At 36.1% G+C, this 23,598-nt stretch overlaps 1 protein-coding gene across 7 annotated transcripts in view; it reads right to left on the reverse strand.

Annotated features, from left to right (window-relative positions):
* Nucleotides 1-23,598, reverse strand: part of Dcaf6 (DDB1 and CUL4 associated factor 6) — a 111,583-nt gene that overhangs the window by 20,757 nt on the left and 67,228 nt on the right. For 4 of the 7 annotated variants that reach the window (XM_075988476.1, XM_075988475.1, XM_075988473.1 and 1 more), the window contains 5 exons: nt 19,176-19,235; nt 8,344-8,461; nt 3,320-3,435; nt 2,582-2,650; nt 2,040-2,358 (listed from right to left, as the gene is read on the reverse strand). In XM_075988476.1, the coding sequence (XP_075844591.1) occupies nt 2,040-2,358; nt 2,582-2,650; nt 3,320-3,435; nt 8,344-8,461; nt 19,176-19,235 (682 nt within the window). The remainder of the gene's footprint in view (nt 1-2,039; nt 2,359-2,581; nt 2,651-3,319; nt 3,436-8,343; nt 8,462-19,175; nt 19,236-23,598) is intronic. The other 3 variants (XM_075988474.1, XM_075988477.1, XM_075988479.1) reach the window with 1 other exon arrangement.

The raw sequence follows: 23,598 nt of genomic DNA on the forward strand, positions 1-23,598 counted from the left end.
TATTATTTATTTATTTATTAAAGATTTCTGTCTCTTCCCCGCCACCGCCTCCCATTTCCCTTCTCCTCCCCCAATAAAGTCCCCCTCCCTCGTTAGCCAAAAGAGCAATCAGGGTTCCCTGCCCTGTGGGAAGTCCAAGGAGACAGAGACAGAGACCCACATTGGAGCACGGACAAAAATCTCATTTTATTAATCTTTAAGTAGGAATATAAGGAAAGATTATTTGAAAAGTGCCCTAGCAAAGTAAACATTTTTCAGAGCTGATGGAAGGAACATCTCTTTCCACGGTTAGCAGAAGCAGTTTCACTGAGCCAATCTTACTGCAATTGTTTTTCAGGATTAGGTAGTCTTACACAGAAAATAGATTGGTTGCTAATGACATTATCAGTATTTTCAATGTGAGCCAGGTCCTGCGATTGACTCATTTTCATAACCCCACTTGAAATATAAAGGAAACCAAGCCTTTGAATCAGTAAGTACCGTATATGGGAAAACATTGTTAGGAGGGGTGGATTCAAACCCAAGTAATGATGTTCTTAACAACTTGACAGCATTGTTACTGTTTTGTTTTTGATATTTAAATGTATTTCATTCTTTATCCGAGGTTACTCTGTAATGCTTTATGTAGTTAAAAGCTGGTCTTAAATGCAAACAGAAATTCTTCTGCCTCGGCCTTCCAAGTACTCAGATTGCAGGTTTGAGCTACCATGCCTGGCTGGATTGTAAGTTTTAATGGTATACTAATCTTCTTATTATACATGTATAATCTTGTTAATTATGTCAAAAATGGAAACTGATTGTTTGATAAAAGTCTGTTCAACACATAAGTATCTAAAATGGTCCAAACAGAACTTCATTCCTGTGTGAATTGGGACTTCAACGATAAAACTGGATTTTCCGGAACAATGAGGTAACAGAGTACTAATCATACAGGTAGTTTTCCATATATATGGGATACAACACACTATCCTTCCTTGGGTACCAAAGAATGAACATGGGCCTCCCACATGCTAGCAAGTGAGTGCAATTCCCACCTCTTTCCTTTGACTTCTTATTTTGTGACAGCCTCACTAAGCTTCATAGACAGACCTGGAACTTGTGATCCTCTTGTTGCAAACTCCCAAGTAGCTATGATTACAGGCCTGCATCACCAGGCCTAGTGATTTTAAAAGATATTAAAAGGTATTTTACCACCAAAAATAAAATGCTTCCTTCTGTTCATATAATCAAAGAATGGAAAAAATCATACAAATATAATAACAATTCAATTTTCTAGTATTGCTACAATATTTATTACCCATTGTACTTTTTCATTTTCCTAATTGCGTTATAACATTATTAGAAAACAGAAAAACATAGTATTCCTCAAAAGAGAACACTCATACTACCAGAGAGAACAAAAAAGAAAAAAAAAGTAACATTAAAATAAAAACAGGTGGAGAACCTCTGAGAGTTCAAGGCTAGCCTGAAGGCCAGCCTGATCTATAGAGTGAGTTCCAGGACAGAAAATGCAAAAACCAACCAAACAAACAAAAATAAAATAAAAAACAGGCTTAGTAGTGCATACCTTTAATCCCAGCACTTGGGAGGCAGAGGCAAACGAATCTCTGTGAGTTCGAGGTCGAGGTCAGACCAACTTCCAGGCCAGCCAGGGCTACCCAGTGCAACTCCCATTTCAATAAACAAACAAACAAAACCCAAGAGTCATAATCTCTACAGGACAATCTGACACCACTAAATGTCCCCTCAACCTCATACTCTCCTGGCAGTCATTCTCAACATCCCCTCCCTTGATCCACACACTGAGGCATAAGCCTCAGTGGCAGAAGATACTGAGCAAAGACACTTTCTGTTCACTTCTTCATACAGTTTGCTCAAAGAATATGTAGAATCATTTGCAGTTTTAAAATTCTATGTGTCATATATGATTGTGACAGCTCTTGAAACAACTGTAAAAATGAAGAGCCTCTCATTTGGCTTCAAGCAAGCTCTTGTGAATTACATATTTTATATTCTATGCTAATTAAAAACACACCAACCTATCACCAGGTCCTGCTCGATATCTTGCACCGGGGATCAGGACTGGGTCATCATCACTGTCATCTGTGTCCTGGAGAGCAGAGTCCCTGGTTGATGTGTCTTCGTGAGCTAAAGGCTCGATGGCTTCTGTCTGAGACGGGAGCTCAGGGTTGGCGCTAGTCTGACTGGTAGCACTCTCGGTGCCAGTCTGCTCAGAAGCCTCCTTGCCTGTTTCAGACAAAGTAACTTCTGGAACCCCACACGGGCTGTCAGGAGCTGGGTCATTCCTTTCTCCCGAATTAGGATCCAATGGCTCAGCTGGGAGGTTAGTAGATTGTGCTGTCAGAGAACAAAGTCGTGTATAAGTTAGTCATGTGTTTATCATTACATACTTAACATAGGAACTGACATGTTCTAATATTAAGTCTGATTCCCTTAAAAGACAGGAAAATGGCACAGCTATTGTTTGGAAGTGACCTTTTCCTCTGGAGAGATTTATACAGATTAACACCGTTTAGGTTTGTCTATGAGCCAGTTTCCTAAAGACAGAGAGACAACTCACCTATATCTATCTGGTTTTGAGTGAGGTTTTCTGAAAATGTTCCTTTCTCTGATAGTTCTTCAGGAACTCCTAGAGTTAAACAAAATTATCATTAAATCTAGTTTTTAAAGAAAAATAAACATAACACCCCAACATTCCTTTAAATAAATGGCTCTTAATTCTGTCTGGGTGATAGAAACCTTTAACATTCAAATAAATCTCATCATCATTAAATATAGCTTTTAAGAGAAAAATAAATATAACCATAACATCCCACATTCCTTTAAATAAATGGCTCTTAATTCTGTCTGGGTGATAGAAACTTTTAACATTCAAATAAAATCTCATCATCATTAAATCTAGGTTTAAAGAGAAAAATAAATATAACCATAACATCCCACATTCCTTTAAATAAATGGCTTTGAATTCTGTCTGGGTGACAGAAACCTTTAACATTCAAATAAAATCTCACCCCAGAGCCCGACAAAATGGTTCAGAGGGTAAAGACACTTGCTAAATGTAAGCCTGGAAACCCGGACTTGATCACTAGAACCCAGGCTAAGGTGGAAGGAGGGAGCAGACTTCACAAAGTTGTCCTCTGACCTCCACAGGCATTTCCCCACACAATACATTTTAAAAGTAAAACAAAATCTCACTCTACGGAGAACAAACAAAAATGAACCATTGTTGGGGAGTAGAAAAGAAAAGGTGGCTATTCAGCACCGAGGTTTCTGCTTAGAGAAAAAAAAATAACCTAACCTGTTTCACTGCCTCCTTCAGGGGCTTGCGTAGAACTCTGTGGGACCGAGGGTTCCTCCTGACCCTCAGATTTGCAATGGTTCCCATTTGCTCTGGAACTTGAGGCTGTACTGCTCCTGTATTACAAGAAGATACATGATTCTACCAAAAGTTAACAAAGGAATTTTGATTTAACTTTATATTTTACAACTTAAAAGTGTATTATAAAATTCAGAACATAAGTACTTGAAAATTCATTAAAAAAAAAAAAGAAATCATGATGGTTTCCAGCACACATCATCTTAGAAAGATTTTAAAATGAGGGCACTTTAATTCATTATTTTGATGTTTCTTGTCTGCTACACATTTCTACATGCCCCTTAATGTGTGTGTATGTGCATGTGTGTAGAATCAAACATAGGACTTCATACATGCTAATATGTCACACCTTCAGTCCCAGTTTCCACTCAATTTTAAGTGAATTATATGTTTCCCTTTCTATCTACAGAATTAATGATTTTATAGAATTTAATCATACCCCCCCCTCTTATACTCTAATGTTGTATATGTTTAAAAATTGAGATGACTGGAAGCCCCCAATGAAACATTGTCAGTCCTGGTGTGTGTGTGTGTGTGTGTGTGTGTGTGTGTGTGTGTGTGTGTGTGTTTACAGAGCATTACAGTTTTAAAAAAGAGATTATATTTTATATTTCAGTTTTAATACCCATCTGATGATGGCCATAGTCCCATTAGCATTTCTGGCTATAGCAATAAAATAAAAAATAATTCTTAGTACGTATTCCGTAAGAAATCATGCATATGTATAAGGGGGAGGGTCGATAAGAAAAGAGGAAGATGTATGACATCTGTATAACAAACAATCTGAGATTTAAAAAAAATCAAATTTAGAGCTGGCGAGATGGCTCAGTGGATGAAGTGCTTGTTGTCAATTCTGATGCCCGGAGTTTGATGGCTGGAACCCACTAGAGTGAAGACACCCCCAGGTGTCTTCAGGCTTCTATATCTGTGCCATAATGGACACCCACACATCTATACACATGCAGAAAACAAACAAATGTAAAAAGGCAAATTACTAGGGACTTTTGCCAAAGATTTTGCAAAATTCCTTTTTAAGCAAATTACAAAAGTCAATTTCATATTTTTTAAAATATGATATTATTTTAAAGAATAATATGTACCTACATGGGTATTTTTGCGAAAAAAAATGTCAAAAGGATTGTGAACCAGCCTAAGTGTTGTCGCAATAGGATCATTTCACTTAAATATTTTATGCTGTTTCTTTTTTCTTTAAAGAACATGTATCTTTTTCTTTCTTCCTTCTTACTTTTAATATATGGTTATTTTGCCGGCATGTATGTCTATGTACCTACCACATGGGTGTCTGGTTTGTGAAGCAACCAGAAGAGTGCATCTGATCCTTTGAATATGGAGTTACAGATTTTTGTGAGCCACCAAATGAGTGCTAAGAACCAAACCCAGGTCCTCTGGAAAAACAGCAAATGTCCTCGACTGATGAGCTGTCTTTCAAGCCCCTGAGAATGTCTTTCTAACCAGGAGAGAATGCAAAGCCACTGTGATTATGCTACAGTTTTGTTCCCTCACTGAGAAAGCTATAAAAACAATGCTAGAGTACAATAGTTATGACGATTAAAATATTATGGTGCTAACTTAGGAAAAGATCCACCAATGGAAAAGTGAGCACACTCAGCAGAGTGACCACGGTATTCTAGACCACAGTGAAATGAGAAGCCGACACAGCAAACGGCACTGGGACAGAGGGACGTCATGTGGAGAGCATCACACTTGCTAGAAAAAAAATTCCCGAATTAATAAGTAGGTATTTTTACTATAAAACTAGACAAAACACAAAAGTAAGATGAGAGAAGGTTTTTCCTAACTCTGGGAAGAACAGGCTTTTTTTTTTTATTAGAATTTTGCTTTATTGATATAGATTTAATCAAGAACAGGCTTTTTAAAGCATGAAGATTACAGGCAGAAACTGTACATCCTATGAATAAACTGGAAAACAAACACTGAACCTGGGAAACAAGGTGACAAGGTGTAAAACAAATGCGGTCACCCCCACCTGCTTCTACTATGGCTCTCACAGGCCAACAAGAAAGGCTGACGAGCACACCCACGGGGGTCTTATCATATGCAAGATGTGCTAAGGTTAAGGTACTTTCTCTACAAAAATCCTGTTAAATCTTTACAACAAACCTTAGAAATAGGTTGTTTTTTTTAAATGCCCATTTCCATTTTAGAAAACAGATTTAGAGAGATTCCTCAGGCTGTCAAGTTGCAGTGTACTCGACTCCCTCACTGTCTTTAAAGAAACTAAAAACAAAAAGCAACACACATACTAAAATAAAGGAACTATGCATAGTTTATAATGTTCCGCCTTATTCTCAACAATATAAGCTGAATATTTTAAAAAATAAAAATAGTAGTATTTGATGAACTAATAAATGACAATATATGGTAATTTTTAAGTGAAATTAGCATTCAAGAAAAAAAAAGAATCAAACTTAGAATTGTCTGAAGACATTCTTCCTAAGATGGCAGTCTTGTATAGAAAGGTGAGAGTAGAAAAAATAGGGAGCAAATAATAAATATGAGAACCTCATGTTAAATTTTATATCATGGAACAGAGCCCAGACATCATGCTTTAAATGCTATAGTAAAACACTTGGGGTCATCAAGAAACTCCACTGACTTAATCTTCAAGCACACACCTACAATTGGATTCTTGACAACCTCTGCTGCTCCCATTCTGGCACAGCCCATAGCTAATGTTTACTCTGCTTATGGCCAGACTCTTTTTAACAGGCACTGGCTTCTGCTATGGTACAATATGAACACAAGAACCAAAAATATCTTTTATGTTTTTAAACACCCTCCTCATTTTCCTGGCTGACCTTATCTGTTTCTCCTTTGTCTCTCCTCTGTTCGCTCCACTTCACACACACAAACTTGCGAAAAAATCCCTGAACACCCAGACCTGACTTGCTCAAATGTTGGGCAGGATGTCTCTCTGCCTCAGACGTCCTTCCCCTACGTGCAGGCTCTCTTCTCACTGATGACTGACCTTCCCTAGGTTTCCCGATTGTCCTTACCTGCTCTATTTTCTTCCACAGAATTTAGTACCTTCTAAATGCTACACTGTATACTTATTTAGTGTACTTATTGTCCGCTTCCTCCACCTAGAATGTAAGTTCCAGAGGGCACAGATTTTTTTTAAAAAACTATTTTTTTAATGCATTTCCAATGTCTAGAACCACCCTTGGCACACAGAAGGTCTTCAACAACATTTGAAATCCTATTTAATCATGTTTTGTTGCAAAATACATTCAAACATACACACATGGAGGTCAGTGAACTGAATAAATTAACATATAACCATATATTAACCAATCATACAACATAAAATATATGTTAATAATATATTAACATGTGATATATAATTTGCACATAATATACCTCATATTAGTATAACAGTATATGATGTATTTGTATAAATTGAATATATTAACATGACTTAATATATTAATATATTCGTCATAATTACATGTTATTATAAATAATTGATATAAATACTATATAATGCTTTATGTAATTATTCTAGCACATAATTATATATTTAGAAAAACCCTATTATCACCAAACATTTATAAATTGCAAATTAAACAAAGTTAAATAAAAATATTTGGATAATGCTCAACCAAAAGGTCTCTAGACAGTGGGAAAAAATAAAATGTTTACATAAATTGGTTTTTTAAATGTAAGAATCAGCTAAATAAATATATGAACAAAATCAGAAATGTCATTACAGACAACATATATAGCATTAGATGAGTATAAAAGTTCAACTTTTCTAATAATAAATTAAATAACAAGTAAAATTATTTAAAAAATCATGATTAAAAATATATTAAACAGAAGAATAAAATATGTTTGTTCATAAACTTACTAAAATATAAAAAGAGAAAGCCCTTTAAAAATAAATTGGCAGTATCTTTTGATCTAAATATAGTTATCTCTGGAAATATGTCTCACAGATATAATGATGAAAGTAGAAAGAGTTTGAAAAAGAAGGACTTTTCCCTCAATGGGCTAAAAATGATAAATTCATTTTTCAATTAAAAGAGAATAAATAAGTAATCTAGAACATCCCAACTAGATGGACTAGTAAAATAACAATTAGTACAAGTAACCAAAGGAAAATAATGTTTAGTTATAGTTAATGATGCTTGCTATAAAGTTAAGTTTAACAAATGCAGAATGGGGTATATTCCAGCATAATGAAAACTATGTTCTAAAATGCCAAACAAAAGTCATGCATATATATACATACATACACACACACACATAGAGAGAGAACAAAGACTAAAATACTTTAATGTAGGTGATTATATTATTGTTTGTGTTTTTTATCAGAACAAACATCCCAGGATTACAAATACAATTAGCTACATTTTTAGAAACGTAAATTCTTGGGCCTGGCTTCACACCCAATCAGCAGGTGGGATTTATAGACGTGTAGGTTTTTTTGAGTTAGATTCATTTTGTTTTGTGTGCACATAGGTGTGTTGTGTGTGTATGTGTGTGACACGCACACGTGCTAGAAGAAGAGGTTAGGAGTCTTCCTCTGTCACTATCTAGCTACTGGCTTGAACTGAACAGGAAGCTCCTTGGTGAGCTCAAGGGATCGCCAGTCTCTGCCTCCCAGTGCTAGGGTTACAGGCATATACAAGCATTTGCAGCCGTGCTCAGCTTTTTACATGGCTGCTAGGGGCTCCAACTCATGTCCCCATGCTTGCACAAAGGCTCTGATCCACTGAGAATGAGCTCTCTCTGCAGAGTGCTATTCTGTGTATTTACAAGTTCTTCAAGGAATTTAAGGCAGACTACGGTTTCACAACCAATACAGTATAGCAAAAACAAAACATAAAGTACAGAAAAAGCAGATCTAGTATAATTCTACAAAAACAGCTAAGAACGTCTTCACAAACATGTTAACTTACCATTCATCTGTAAAGTTCAGCTTTATTGTGCTTGTAGTTGTTCCTTCTGTGCTGTAGTGCAAACTTAAAACTGGTTCACCTGTCCCTGGCTTGGGGCTCAGCCTTTCATTATTGTTATCTGAAAATTGTGTTTAAAACATTTGAAAAAGTCTCTGAAACCAGTAAAAAAAAATATGACATTTCCTAAAATTTAAAAGAACTTAAGTTAGGTTGTTCTTGTCATAATTTTTATTCATGTTAGGCTCTCCTTTAAACTTCAAAGCAACATTATTAATTTCTAGCATGGTATACATGGCTCCCTCAGATTTAGAGGGAAATCAAATACACTGAAAACCATACCCTTTCATTAAGGAATCAAAAGCTATTAACATGCAATGACATACATAATAAACTGGTACCTTATTTAAAAATACCAATGATTTACTTTTTAGTTGCTTGAACACCAGAAGGATTAGCAGCGGCTAGAGTGTAAGAAAGACGAAAGGGCTCAAGGCTCTGCACAGAGCTGCTCAGGCAGAAGCTGCTGAGTTCTTGGCAAGGCTATACTTTGACATTTTCTAAAACTGCTTCAATATTTTATGATAAATTCAGCTTTTATTCTTAACTGATCTTGCAAAGAAGTTATTTCTTAGTAATGGACAATAATTTCACCTTAAAATTTATAGGGTATTCTACAGTATATAATGTCTTTTTCAAAATAGCAAATAAAGGTGGGCATGGTGCTCACACCTGTAATCCCAGCACTTAGGAGGCAAAGACAGGAGGGCTTCCAAGATTTCAGGGCCAGCCTGTGTTCTACAGTTAAAAACAGGCCAGCTGGCCTACAGAATGAGACCGTCTTTCAAAAAGAAAAACTTCATATTTGGCTGGGCATGGCTGCATACATCTGTAAGCCCAGCATTCAAGAGAAAAAGACAAGTGAATTGCTCTAAATTTGAGCTCAACCTGGTACATACAGTGAGTCCTAAGCCTGCCAAGGCTATTTAGTAAGATCCTGTCCTTAAATTAATCAATTAATCAATCAAACATAATGGCAAATGAAAGCCACAGAAACTGTAGAGACTATTCACAGCCCTTTCCCCAAAGAGTGAAAGGATAACCAAGGACAGAATCCAACAGAACTTAAAAACTTCCCATCTGATGGTCATGAACAGCTTGTGGAAACATGAGAATACACAGGGAATAAACACGGGATGCACGGGCCCATGCAGGGTCTTAACTTGAAGAACATACCTTCTTCTCTTTACTTTTGAAGATACTGGAGCACTTACTGAAAGAATCTCACAGAACCTCTGGTCTAGCTTATAACCAGGAAACATAACAGCATTTCAATTAACTACTGGAGCAGAAAGGAGAGAGCATGCCCCAAGAGACAAGGGAACCGAAAAAGCTCAATGTTTACACTTCATTTTAAGTTCTAACCTGTGAGAAATTTTGACTTACATGATTAATTCTTATTTTTAAATAAAAGTGTAAAGACAAAGCTGGCATTCTATTTTTTGGACTCCATCTTTAATATAAACAGCTACTAGGAATGAACTAATATTCCATAATAATGTACCCCCCCCTCTCTTTCATCAGTGTCTCACCTTGGAGCCTTGGTTAGCTGAGAATTCACTCTGCATACCAGACTGGAGCTGAACTCACAGAGATCAGCCTTCCTCTGCCTCCCAAGTGCTGGGACTAAAGGTGCGCACCACCAAAGCAGGCCTATAACAATGTCAGCACCTCAGTACTGTACAAGGGTCTTAGAGGAGACATTTTACAGAACAGCATTCCAGTAAAACCACAGAACTTTACCCTGGAAAATATCAAGAATGAGATTTACATCTGTCTAGTCTTTTACTCTCGGGTATATTTATAGTTGTTAGTCATTTGTCCAGACAAATGACTTTGTCCTTTAGTTACGCAATTGAGATTTTCATCGCATTGATAATAAAGACACTACTGTTTTAAGGTTGCTGTAACTAAGACTAAAGCCTGGGGTGATCAAGAACACAGGCAGAGCTAGATCTGGTGTTCTCAGAACATTTTATAAAATATGTTGCTATTTATTTTTCCTCTAAGGTAAGGAAGAAATAAAGGGTATGGTGGCACACGTCATTAAACCCATGCCAGGGAGGCAGAGGCAGGTGGATCTGAGTTCAAGGTCAGCCTGGTCTACATTGCAAGTTCCAGACCAGCCAAGGCTACCTAGTGAGACCTTGTCCTGAGGGAAACGGGGAGAGGGTATGTTTATGAGCAAGTGTACTGCTCTCCTAGAGGACCTGAGTTCAATTCCCAGAACCCATGTAGGATGGCTCATAACTTCCTGTAACTCTAGCTCTATGGGATCTAACACCCTCTTCTGGGCTTCATGGGAGACCCCCTAACCCCTCTCCTACAAGAAAAAAAAACCAACAAAATACTTTTTGAAGAAAATGAAAAAGACAGTTACATATTTCATATACTATTACTATAGGAATGTAGTGAACAAAAGCAAGGAGGAGAGGGAACAGTGCAGAAATATTTCATTAACATTTATATACCAGCCTACCAAACTCTCCCCAGCAAGAAGCCTCCAGACAACCAAAACCAGTCACAATTTCTTTCCTAGAGTCATCTACTACAAAATTATTCAAGCACAGTCATAAAATGGGACAGTATTCATACAATCATAAAATGAGAATAGCTGATTGACACTTTCCTTTTCAACTCTTAAGGAACTCATCAGCCTTGGCTAAACCTGACCAATCGCTGTATAAATGGAATGGACTCTTTTATTAGGTACTCAAACTTCAGATTCCTGAGTTGAACGATTTCCATATAGCTGCACATAAATTGTGTCTCTGGTAGAAACACTACACGATACAGAATTTGACTTTTTCAAACGAAGTTCTAGTGTGCATTAATAACCAAGGATTAGCATTTGTTTCTAACTCTCCTCATTCCACTCTTCTTGGGTTATGCTGCTTTGCATGACTATACACAACTTATTAAGATGGGTTTTCTGAGAATGGATGTGACTGGGGACTGGAGGAATGTCTAAGAGGATAAGAGTACTGGCTGCTCTTACAGAGGACCTGCATTTAATTCTCAGCACCAACATGGAAATTCACAACCATCTGTAACTCCAGTTCCAGAGAATCCTTGACTCCCTTGGCCTCCATGGGCACTAGGCACACGCATGGCACACAGACATACATGCAGACAAAACACACATGCACATAATATACAATAATAAAATATTGTAAATAGATATAATTCACTGTGTGTGATACAAATGCATATTTTAAGCTAAAATTTTCTATGAAAAATACTTCAAAGACCTACAAACTAATGATTTGTTTTTATACCATTTAAAGGATATTTATAAGCATTTAGATTTCTTCTACCTTGTTTAGTTGTTTTAAATAGGAACAGCAAACACATTCTAAAAACTATTTCAAAACTCATTACCTAATATACACATTTTCTTTAATACTTCCCACAATACAGTTTTTTGTTGTCTTTACTGTCAGATATGGAAGAACACAGTATTCATAACCATACATGGCAGAGCCTGGCTGCTTAATCATATTCCTAACATTCGTTAGCTGTGCGCAGTTTCCTAACTTTCCTTTGCTGTAGTTTCATCATCTGGAGAACAAAGATAAGTATACCTACTCCATAAGGCTGCAGTAAGGATTAAGGAAACTAAGATAACGGTTCAAAGCAACATTTGGTACAAAAAGTGTGATATGAAGTGTTTAGGCTGTTGCTATTATTATTATTATTATATTAATTCAATATTATTAATTCAGTGTTGCAATCACAGAGTATTAACTCTAACTAAATATCTATCTACCTGCCTACCTACCTATCCATCCTAACCCATATAAACAGATTATGGCTCAACTATTTTACTTGTTTTTATATGTGTCTTGGAGTCTTGATTCCTATAACAGAAGATAACAATGATAATATCCTCATTATATTATGAAAATATAGGAGGTGACAGAAGTGAAATTCCTTTCTTTTCTTCTTTTCATCTCTCTCTCTCTCCTTCCTTCCTTCCCTCCCTTTCTCTTTCTCCTCTCTCCCCTTCCAAGTTCTCTTTATGTAATCCTGGCTGTCTTAGAACTATGTAGAGCAGACTGTCCTGAATTCAGAGAGCCACCTTCCTCTAATTCCTGAATGCTGGACTAAAGGTATGTGCCACCACACCTGGCTCAGAAGTAAGTAAAATTCTTAACATACTGCTGATCACATATAGACTTAGTAGATGTCAACTATTATCAGAGACAATTCTAAATTAGAAAATAACTAAGTTAGAAGCATAGAAAATGATTAATAGAAGAATAAAACTAACATGAAATAAAAAAAATTTCATTTCAAATAACCAACTGGTAGATGGCAAACCTAACAAAAACCCAGAATCTGGTGTGAAGTCTCATTTCACTCTCTTCTGTCCACCAAAATTTAAAGCATACGACTTACAGATGTGTTCTGGGTGGTAAATACTGAACTAACATTTCTCATTAATTTAACAGGCTTCAAACATTAGATACTTATTAAAAATAAAAAAATTCACTATGTATTTGATGGCTACCTAAAATACTACTTAAACCAGACATGATAGTGCAGTAAACCCAGCTACTGAAGAGGTAGAGGGAGAATGATCTCAAGGGTGATGTCAGCCTGCATAGCTTAGACTCTGTCATAAAAAAAAAAAAAGAAAAACACAGAGAAAGGAAAGCAGGGGGCATGATGTAATTACATTATAATCTCAAAAAATAAAAAAATCACAAATAGGAAAAATAAAGGGCAGGGATATAGCTCTTCCTTAGTGTATGCACAAGGTCCTGGTGTCAATCCTCAGTGTTGTGCAAGTATACATTAATGTAACAGTCTCATGATAATAGTAAAATTTCAATTTTGTAATAGTATACGAGTATGATGTATGATTTTAAAGCAAATATATATTTAATTAATGGCAAATCCAATTTTCCACTTCCCAATATACCACAGAAGAACTGGTAAAATTACTTTTGCTAGGTTCCGAGTACCCACTTGTCTCCCATAAATCAGTGCTTTCACACCACAGGAAGCCCACTTAGGTAAAATTACCCCAAGTGATTTTTAGTTATCACCTTCTACCTATGATATCACTATAGTAAGTATAAGGTAATCTGCTCAGTCATGACAGACTGTAGCTCATACAAAACTACTTTCTTTCACCCTCCCCCAAGCTAACGTTCATCCAGAAAGAAAACATTTAAAAAATAAAATGAAATGAAAAAAAACCTATTGGCTTAAATATCTGAAGAGATATTTGTAAGTTTAATATAATTTTATATAATAATATAATTTTATATTATAAATAATAAATAAGAATTTTCTCTTAAGAACAATAAGCATAACAATTAGATACAAAAGTAAAAAGAAAAATTAAATTCTTATTAAATGTATCACTTTCCTAGACATGCTACACATGCCTATAGTCTCAGGTACTCAGGAATACTTGAATTTAGTTTAGGACCAGCATGGAGAACATACTGAGTCCCAAACTCTTTAAAAAATGTATTACTCAAAGGGGAGATGGTAGCACACACCTTTATTCCACATTGAAGAGGCAGAGGCAGGCAGTTCTCTGTGAGATCAAAGGACAGCCTAGTCTACGAGGTAAGAGTTAGATGAGCAAGAGCTACATAGTGAGACCCGTCTCAAAATAAAATTATATATATACATATGATTACATATTATATTTGTGTATAAACACACATACCATATATGTAGATACATGCACACCCACATATAATATACACACATATATGCACATATATGTGCACAAATATATCTATATGTGTTTTATATACATATATATTCACATATGGACATACATATAAATGATACATATTATACAGTATGTATCATAGATACTATTGTGGCTGCCTGTAAATAGCATAAAAGAACCACCCATATGTTTGTCTACAACTTTAAATTTTATAAATATGATAAAGTATTTCTCATATAACAATGTGTTATTTGTTTTTTCTTATAATTTTATTTTGAAAGCATCTTAATGAAAGGAAATACTACGGAGACAAAGTCAGGAATGGGGAATACGCTCTTGTAGTCCCAGCTATCTTGGAGGCTGAGACAGGATTGTCTGAGCACAATCAGTCCAGGCAGCAAAGTCAGACCTCTGACTACATGTTTTTCTTCTTTTAAAGCTTGATACTTATGCTGTAGAATGTGCATTTATCACCATCTAGGTGATCAAGCACTTTCCATATCGCTTATTTCTCACAGTACTTCCTAGATTTCTTTATGGGGTACTTACCAAAGATTAAACGGTTACTAATAATGTTCAATTTCAATCTAACTGATTAATTTTTTGGATAATTAAATACATCACTGTCTATGCAGCAGTATAGGGAGGATCATGAATACAGAGTCCTCACCAGTGGGTTAATGTCACCTTACAGGAGTGAGTGAGTTCCTCCTCAGAGGAAGGTACTGGTAGGGTAAGTTGTTACCAACCCAGTTTGGTTTCCTTAGCTCTCTTTAGCTTTCCCACTTGTCAGCTGTCTTCAATACACTTCTGCTTGTCCCTCCTTTCTTTGGCAATGCATGGAGCAGCAGGTGACCCTAACTAAAAGCCAAGTAGATACTTTCAGAGCTGAGAGTCAAAACCCTTTCCTTATGTGTTACTCAGACTCTCCTCTCTATTTTCCTCCCTCTTCTGCCCTTTCACATACATATATTCTAAAGACAGAGTCTTACTATGCAGACCTGGCTGGCCTGGAACTCACTGAGATCCACTTGTCTCTGCTTCCCAGGTACTGGGATTACAGACATATGCCACCATGGCCAGCACTTAAGTATTCCTTAATAGCAAGAGAAAACAGACTAAGACGCTTATCCCCCGCCCCCAACCAAAGGATCTCGTCCATAGCTTCTTTTCCCTATCTGTTTTTCCAGAAAGCTCTGTCTTTCTGATGGTTTATTATAATCTTATCAAGATACCTAGACATAATTTTCTCATTAATTTCTGGCTAACCAGTTTCAAAGTATCTCTTATTGTTACCATTACTGTCATTATTTTGTAGTGCTGGATACATAATCTACACTCCTAGATAAGACAAGCAATCTATCCCAAGCCCAAGTTCCATTATTCTACTTCACAAAGATTTTTAAAATATACTCATTTCCCACTCCTACTGCCTTAGATTGGATTCTTCATTGTCTCTTACCTAGATTATTACAATTTCTTGTATGTTCTGACACTCTTCAATCTTTATCTTCTATTTATTCATTTATAATATTGCCCAATGAACTTTCCAATATGTAAAACTGGGTATTATGCTGAGTTTTCCAAACTAAAATAATTTCCATAGCTCTGATCACTTAATTAATGATGGCACACCTTTAATCCCAGTATATGAAACAGAGGCATGTGGACTGATATCTGAATGTTCCAGGCCAGCCTGATCTATATAAAAGGTTCCAGGCCAGCCAAGACCAAAGGAAGACCCCATCTCATCACAACCCCCCCAAAAACCTGGCCAAATATTGCTACCAATAAAAGTGATATGACTTCACACACTGCATATATATGACAGCGAATAAAAACAACACATATAGAATATGGAGAGAAGTATATACAAAACAAGCCTCCAAACAAATACATGGCTGTAAATCTAATGAGAGCAAATAATACGCCACAAAGAGGAAAAGAGGGGCACATTGGGAAGTCAGTTTTTTAAAGAGATTGACGCTTAATGGAGAAGTTGAAATTGCTTAACAACAAAGCAGTTTGGGAGTGGGAACAGTGTACGTAAGATATCTGAGAAGGAAAGGAGCTCAGAGTGTTAGCAGGCAGGCTACTTGGTAAGAGCACAGTAAGCAAGCACCATGTTAGCAGACCGAAGGCTACTAGGCAAGACCACAGTGAATGAGTAGAGCTTAGGAGACTGAGGCGACTTGACAAGAACACAGTGAGTGAGCAGAATGCCCAAAAGTAAGCTCAGTGAGATAAGGGCTGGTTCATATGTGGCTTATAAAGCTTGGTGTGAACTTCAGTAGTTTTCAAGGGTTATAGAAACTTCAGACGGAAAAATCGTATGAGCATATATTCACTTTTTAAAGGTTCATCCTGTCTGCTAGTAAAGAATAGACTGTGGCTTGAGTAGACATGACCCAGTCGGTTACAGAGCTATTACATTAGACCAGAAGTGACAGGCTGGTACAGTTTAATCCTCAGATAACACATGTTGCCATAGGTAAGCCTTACCCATTGCTAGGCCATTTCTGCTCATAGATCTTATACATTTACAATGGCCTTTAACAATGTAGTTTCTGCTAAACACAATTGATATTTGACCACTAGAGAGGTTGTATGACTACATGGCAAACTATAATTCATGACTACCAAATAAAGCATCTCCTAATTTCTATCTCTGGGCTAGTCACCCTCACTAAATGGCATCACCATTCACTCATGCACTGAGGCCAAATCTGTGGGAGTTAAACCTAAATCTTCCCTTTCTTATGTCCTAAAACCATATATAAAATGAAGTACCAACTAAATAGGTATAATATTTAACATAAATCTATAGAAATTATTTTATGTGGCTAACTAAACATAAATCTGGCTACAGTGTAATATGAGATGCTATAATTGTATCGTATTTTGTTACTCTGTATAAAGATAAAACATGGTTAATTCTGTAATTCTCAAATTCATTTACTCTATTTTTTCTTTTCCTCCCTCACACCATTTTCCACATTGTATTTTCCTTGATTTTTTTTTAACACAGATTTTCAATCTAACTCAAGGCAATTCTCTACATTGGTCTTCTGAGTGCTGGGATTAAAGGCAAGAACTACCACGCCTAGCTTTATTTTTTAAGAAGAGGAAAGCAACAACAAAAAGAAAACAAAACATCTACTAACAATACATGCCACCAAAAGATTTGGAAATAAATTATTTAAGACTGAAAGTCAATTATTTAAGACTGAAAGTACATAAGTTCTAATCTGGTTTTTGAATATTTTTCTAGGACAGTTAGAATTAGACCTATTTCATACCAGATACTATAGAAATATTAATATTTTCACTCAATCAACAGTGAGCCTTCCTATGTACGTTACCTTTCAGCCTATAAAGTCTTACGGATTTCATGCTTATTCATAATTTTTTTTAAAAAATTGTGAAATCTATTAGCTACTCATTTGCCCTCTTCAACTGAGATAGCTGAAGTCAAGCTGGTGAGATGGCTCAGCAGTAATGGCTCAGCAGTGAAGATGCTTGCAGCCAAGCCTGACCTCAGTTCAATCCCTGGAACCCATTCAGGAGACAGAAAGATCTGACTCCTGAAAATTACGCTTGGATCACTACTCAGGATTGCACCATGTCATGAACCCCTGATATACATACATACCACCTGTAAATATATAAATAAATAAATAATTTAAAGTTATTTTTTGGGGGCTTAGTATCACTAACATTATTCTGTCACAAAGTGCTTAGAGTACTTTAGAGAATTGAGTTAACATAGTAAGTTCTTTGCCTTAATTTTCAAGAAAGTCCTAAAGTACTTCTTACAGTCTTCCTTTCTGGATCCTTCTTTTCATGTACCTCTTCTTTGTCAGAATGTTGTCCTTTTCCAATTCTTCTCTGTACTGTATCAGATCTGCTAGTAATAAAGCTTGACCAATAAACCTGTGATTACATCGAGTTCTCCTTAAGCTTTTGTTTCTTCAAAAAACTACCAGTGGAAGTGCAAGAGGTTTACCTGCTGGTGGCCCAGCGTTTTTCAGTATAACTTTGGATTTTTAAATACATTTTTATTGATATCTATTGAGCTCTACATTTTTCTCTGCTCCCCTCCCTGCCTCTCCCATCTCCCCTTCAGTCCTCCCACAAGGTCCCCATGCTCCCAATTTACTCAGGAGATCTTGTCTTTTTCTACTTACTATTTCCCATGTAGATTAGATCTATGTAAGTCTCTCTTAGTGTCTGCATTGTTGTCTAAGTTCTCTGGGATTGTGGTTTGTAGGCTGCCTTTCTTTGCTTTATGTTTAGAAACCACCTATGAGTGAGTACGTGTGATAACTGTCTTTCTGTGTCTGGGTTACCTCACTCAATGTTTTCTAGCTCCATTCATTTTCCTGCAAAATTCAAGCTCTCGTTATTTTTTTCTGCTGTGTATACTCCAAACTTTGGGTTTATAAGCATAAAAGCTTAAAATTAAAAGCATCAGAGCTGAGTGGGGTGGAAGCATGCCTGTAGTCCCAGCACTCAGGAAGAAGGCTAAGCAAAACCACTGGCAGTTCAAGGCCAACCTGGGCAACATATAAGACCTTGTTTCAAAAAGCAGAACAAAACAAAACAACAGAAACAACAACAAAAAAATCAACCTATCTTGAGTTTCACCACCAGTTAAGTATGACACAAACCCAAGTGTCATTACCATAGCAACCTAGTAATATGAAATATTACTATGTTCAAATAACTTCTAATGAACAATGGGGCAATATGCTAATCTTAAACCACAGTTCTATATGATCTTATGATATACAGCTATAAGAAAAATTTTATCTTCTATTCATTACAAACTATTGAAGGAGAGACTTCAGAGTTGTTATAAAATGTTGAAGGCAGAAATAAGCTTACACAGAACATAATTTGTTAAAGCCATGACAGCTTTTTGTGCACAATACCACACAAGATAATTTAGTCCATAAAATACTAATGAAGACCATAATCAAAATGATATGCTAAGCAAAAGCAAGAAAGAACTTTGTTTATGCATTGCAATAAAACTATGGATGGATGGGCATAGCGCATCTCCTGTTGCACGCACCCTGTTGCTCATCAAGTGACATGGATCCGAGCTGTTTGTTAACCACAGAAGAAGGAGAATCTGAAACAAAAATGAGATTTCAACTTAAAAGTAAGCAGCAGAAAACTGCACAGCAATGTCATGATAATCTCTAAACTTAAGAAACAAATGTATAAGGGTGGGGAAGAGGAGTAAGTACTGTGGTGTGTTTTCCAAGCAGTGAGTAAGCAGGGTCATGTGCTTAAGATGTTATTCCAGGCAAGCATTAAGCAATCTTGAGTCTGAGTTGAGAAAATATTCTACTTCCATGCACACACCTTTAATCAAATTCATCTAGCACAGATATAAGGTGCCAGATAGATAATCAGAAACAGGGTATTTCCTCTAAACAGAAGATACCTTGCCTTTCTTAAATTCCCTCATCAGCTCTTCAGATGGCTTTCATCCTGTTTTGGGAGGTTCAAAGCATGAAATGAGATGCTCACTAGACACTGTGAGATGTTGCTTGCTATACCATGAGCTGAAGGAGTCAGGATGTTTAACAAAAAGTGGTTTGTAGGGAAAACAGGCAATGAATTAAATACCTTCAAAGAAACATGTAACTTTAAAAACTCTATGGTACATTGTGCATAATGAAACTATACTCTGTGAAAGCTTAGGCTTCTTTAGAGGGTACCTGGCAGAAAAAGAAAAGCAACAAGAAAGCTTCATGGTCTGTGCTTTCTACTTTCTACTTTGGCTTCAAACAGTACAACTCTATTTTGATCTTTTGGATACACTGGGTCTTCATGTGAGAATTTATTTCATTATTGGGTTCCAGCCTTTAGAAACAATGGAATAAAGGACTGCAATGGAAAAGGCATTTTCCTGGTGTTAACAAGTCTTAATTCTAATAATCAGCAACATTTTTAGGCAGATTCTTCTTTCTCCCTATCAGCCCATGGCTATCGTACCTTAACAAAATTACTGGAGAATGTACGTTATACATCCCTTGTCTAAAACAAAACAAAACAAAACAAAACAAAAAACCTGAAAATGCAAAATCCAAAATGTTTTGAGTGCTGACATGACCCAAGTAGAGAATTTTACTGCTGACCTATGGTAGAATGCAATCAGAATATATATACATTAAAAACACTGCATATTTGCATCAAATGTACAGAAAGCACAAATGAATTTCCTGCTAAGCCCTGAGTACTTCCCCCAGACACCTTATTAGGTATATGCAACTATTCCCCCAAAATGCTACTTCTGATCCCAAGCATTTTTGGACAAAGCATGCCTACTATAGAGGAGCCCCAGTGCCCCAGTAGAGCTACAGCAAAAGGGAAAGTGTGGGTAACAAACATGGCTTTACTTCAAGTGTGAAAATGGTCCCTCATTTCTAAGATCTTCTGCCCTAGTTCTTAGTGAATGTTGTTCATGTCTCACTGAGCACTAGCTATGATCCTAATGACATTTCATTTCCTCCAAAGAGGTGTTAAGTACAGGTCATCCTTAGCTGAATAGGTAAGGGAAATTTCCCAATACACCCTGGTTTCATACCAAATTTACACCATTTGATTGCTTTCATTTGAAGACTAAAGCCTGCTACCAGCATCATTTCTACTAACCTGAAGTCTTCCATATTCTAATATCATACCAGTTTGCTCAGAGAAATTGATAAACCATGACATTATTCTAAAGTCTGAAGCTTTTATTCATCCTTATCTATCATCTCTTCACAGTAATATTTGGTTACTACACAAAAAGGAAAGCGGGAATGGTGGTGTTCACTGGTTCCTTAACCCACCATACTTTTCACTTTAAAATGATTTCTCATTGATTCATTTTAGATCTAATATTGCCACCCGCATTATTTTGAAAACCAGGCAGTTAAGTCTTTAGAAGTAAAGTTGTATCTTTCAAAGCAAAAAAAGTGCCAATTGATTAAACATTGGAAAAACTCTGTAAGAGTCTTTTACAAAATACAGTTTGCCCCTCTGGATTCACTACACATTTCTCCATGCTCCCCTTTAATAATTAAATGCTCCGAGACAACGTTAAGGCCACTAAGACATGCACTTCACAAATACTGTTTTTCTACATTATGGAATGCATAAATCTTCTTGAAGTAAGATGTATCTTGCTCTTTTAATAAAATTTAGAAAGTATCACTAAAATACACACTAATGAAGATCTTTACTGCTACCGTCTCCACAAACCTGTACTTTAGTCTGACAGTATTTAAAACAATGAAGCTTACATTAAACCAACAACAGAATCCATTATCAATTAAAACATTTTCATTATATTGCTTTAGCCTGTAACAATTGTGTATCTCTAAGAATTATTTGTTATTCTTATTACTTAAAATTTTTCCCTGACTGCTCTTTGGACTGGATAGGGAGAGGAGGGAGAGTGGGGGAATGGGGAGGGAAATGGGAGAAGGTAGAAATTGTTAATTAAAAAAAAAGAAAAGAAAAAATTCAAATTACATTTTTATTGGCTTTATATACTTGTCTATTGTGTGTGGGTATGCACATGCTACAGCTAGCTCACACTTGGAAGTTAAAAGACAACTTTTGGGAGTCAGTTCTCTCCACCATGTGAGTCCTGAAGATTGAACTCCAGTTGTCAGGCTTGGTATCGGGCTTTACCCACTGAGGCATCTTGCTGGTCCAAAAATCTTTTAAAGGCTAATGTTTATGACTCTTTGCCTATTGAATTTACTTTATGTGCCATCTTGGGAACATGCAACTCCTTTTAGAATTATTATTTTTCTGTAATATAAATATGTTAAGTAACATGCTTTTCTAATACTAAGTGTTCATAAATGCCTATAACTCCTGTTATAGAAATACTTCCAAATATTAACACAATAACCAACAGAATAACAAGTAACAACAAAAATGTAAGAAGCTTAACTTCATTGCTGCAACTGTTTGTCTATTCTACTCCATATTTATGTGAGATGTTTTAGAAGGTTTTATTACAAAATAAAAATCAGAATGTATTGTCCACTACTAAAAGCAATATGGCAAGTCAACACATTTAAAGTATTTTAAATTATATTATTGTAAAAGTTGAAATAAATATTAAGTAACAGTTCATTCGGTACTAAACGCAATGTCATTTACTGTGTATTTCTTCCAAATTTGCAGTTTGGTAAGAAAATCCTTAAGTCCTTTAAACACCAGAATTTTTTTAATTGTAGAAAAACAAAAAAAAATATTATAATCTAACATATAACAAGACTTCTTCAGCCATATTTCCTGGGTTTGAATGACTTTTACTCACTAATATTGTAACCCTGGGCAAATTATTTCAATTGTTTTGAGTCTCATTTCTAAATCTATAAAAGGGATGCAGTATTCTTTCAATGAGATGATCCCTGTAAGCTACATAGCATACAGGGAAACGTGAGTTCATCTAACTACTAGCTGCTGTTTTTCAGTGCTGTGGTACTGACTGAAAAAGAATGATGTGAAATTGTCTTCAAACTATGGAATATATACTCATTTAATTACAGTTTAAAATCCTAAGATTCACTACTGTTTTCCTTAGGACTCAAACACTTAAGGTAATTAACAAAGGATTTCAGAATTAGGTCAATATCATGCTTGATTTATTAATGTACAAAGCCTAAAACATGATCCAATGCATCCATCTCAGAAGTGATACCCTGGCTGTCACTGTGAGCATTGTGGGGAGGCTGACAGTACACAGGACCTGCTTGCACAGGACATGTTAAATGCTGATTTTTCCAATATGGCTCAGTTTTGAAAAGCCCCTTTTAAAAAATAATCATCAATGTTTTATACCCTTTTGGAGTATAAAAGTTATTTTTTTTCCAATCAGCAAAACCGTGCCATAAAGTGAAAAAACAGTTCCTACCTGACCCTCTCTAGGCTGGCTCCATGCTCCAGTGCGGCTCTGTGGTGGTTGGGCCAGGACCAGTAGAATCCACAGGGTGTTGTCACTCTGAGCAGGAGCCAGCAACCCATGACTTCTGGGGACCTGAAATGGAAAAAAAAGACCTGGGCTTTAAATTAGCCATATACGAAATGCCTTTGCTGCAGTTATTTTGAGCATTCATTTGACAAATGAACAAACAGCCCTCAGAATCCTCAATACTGTCTACTTTAAATGGTCTTGCTATAAAGACGTTCTGAGGAAAAAATATACTATAAATAAGACGTAGTCTCTTGCAAATATTAAGAACTATATATTTAAAAAAAAGAACTATATATTTAGCTATCCTGTCTCTATGCATCTCTGTTAACTGGGGTATACTACACTACCTAAATATATATTATAAATAAGATGGTACTCTCTCACAAGTATTAAAAACTATATATATACATTATCTATCACATCTCTATGCCATCTGTTATGTAGGGTAGCTACAGTACTTAGATAAACTGGTAACTGGGAAACTCAGACAATAGCCAAATGAATTACC

Source organism: Microtus pennsylvanicus, chromosome 10 (genome assembly GCF_037038515.1).
Source record: "Microtus pennsylvanicus isolate mMicPen1 chromosome 10, mMicPen1.hap1, whole genome shotgun sequence".
NCBI classification, from domain to species: Eukaryota; Metazoa; Chordata; class Mammalia; order Rodentia; family Cricetidae; genus Microtus; species Microtus pennsylvanicus.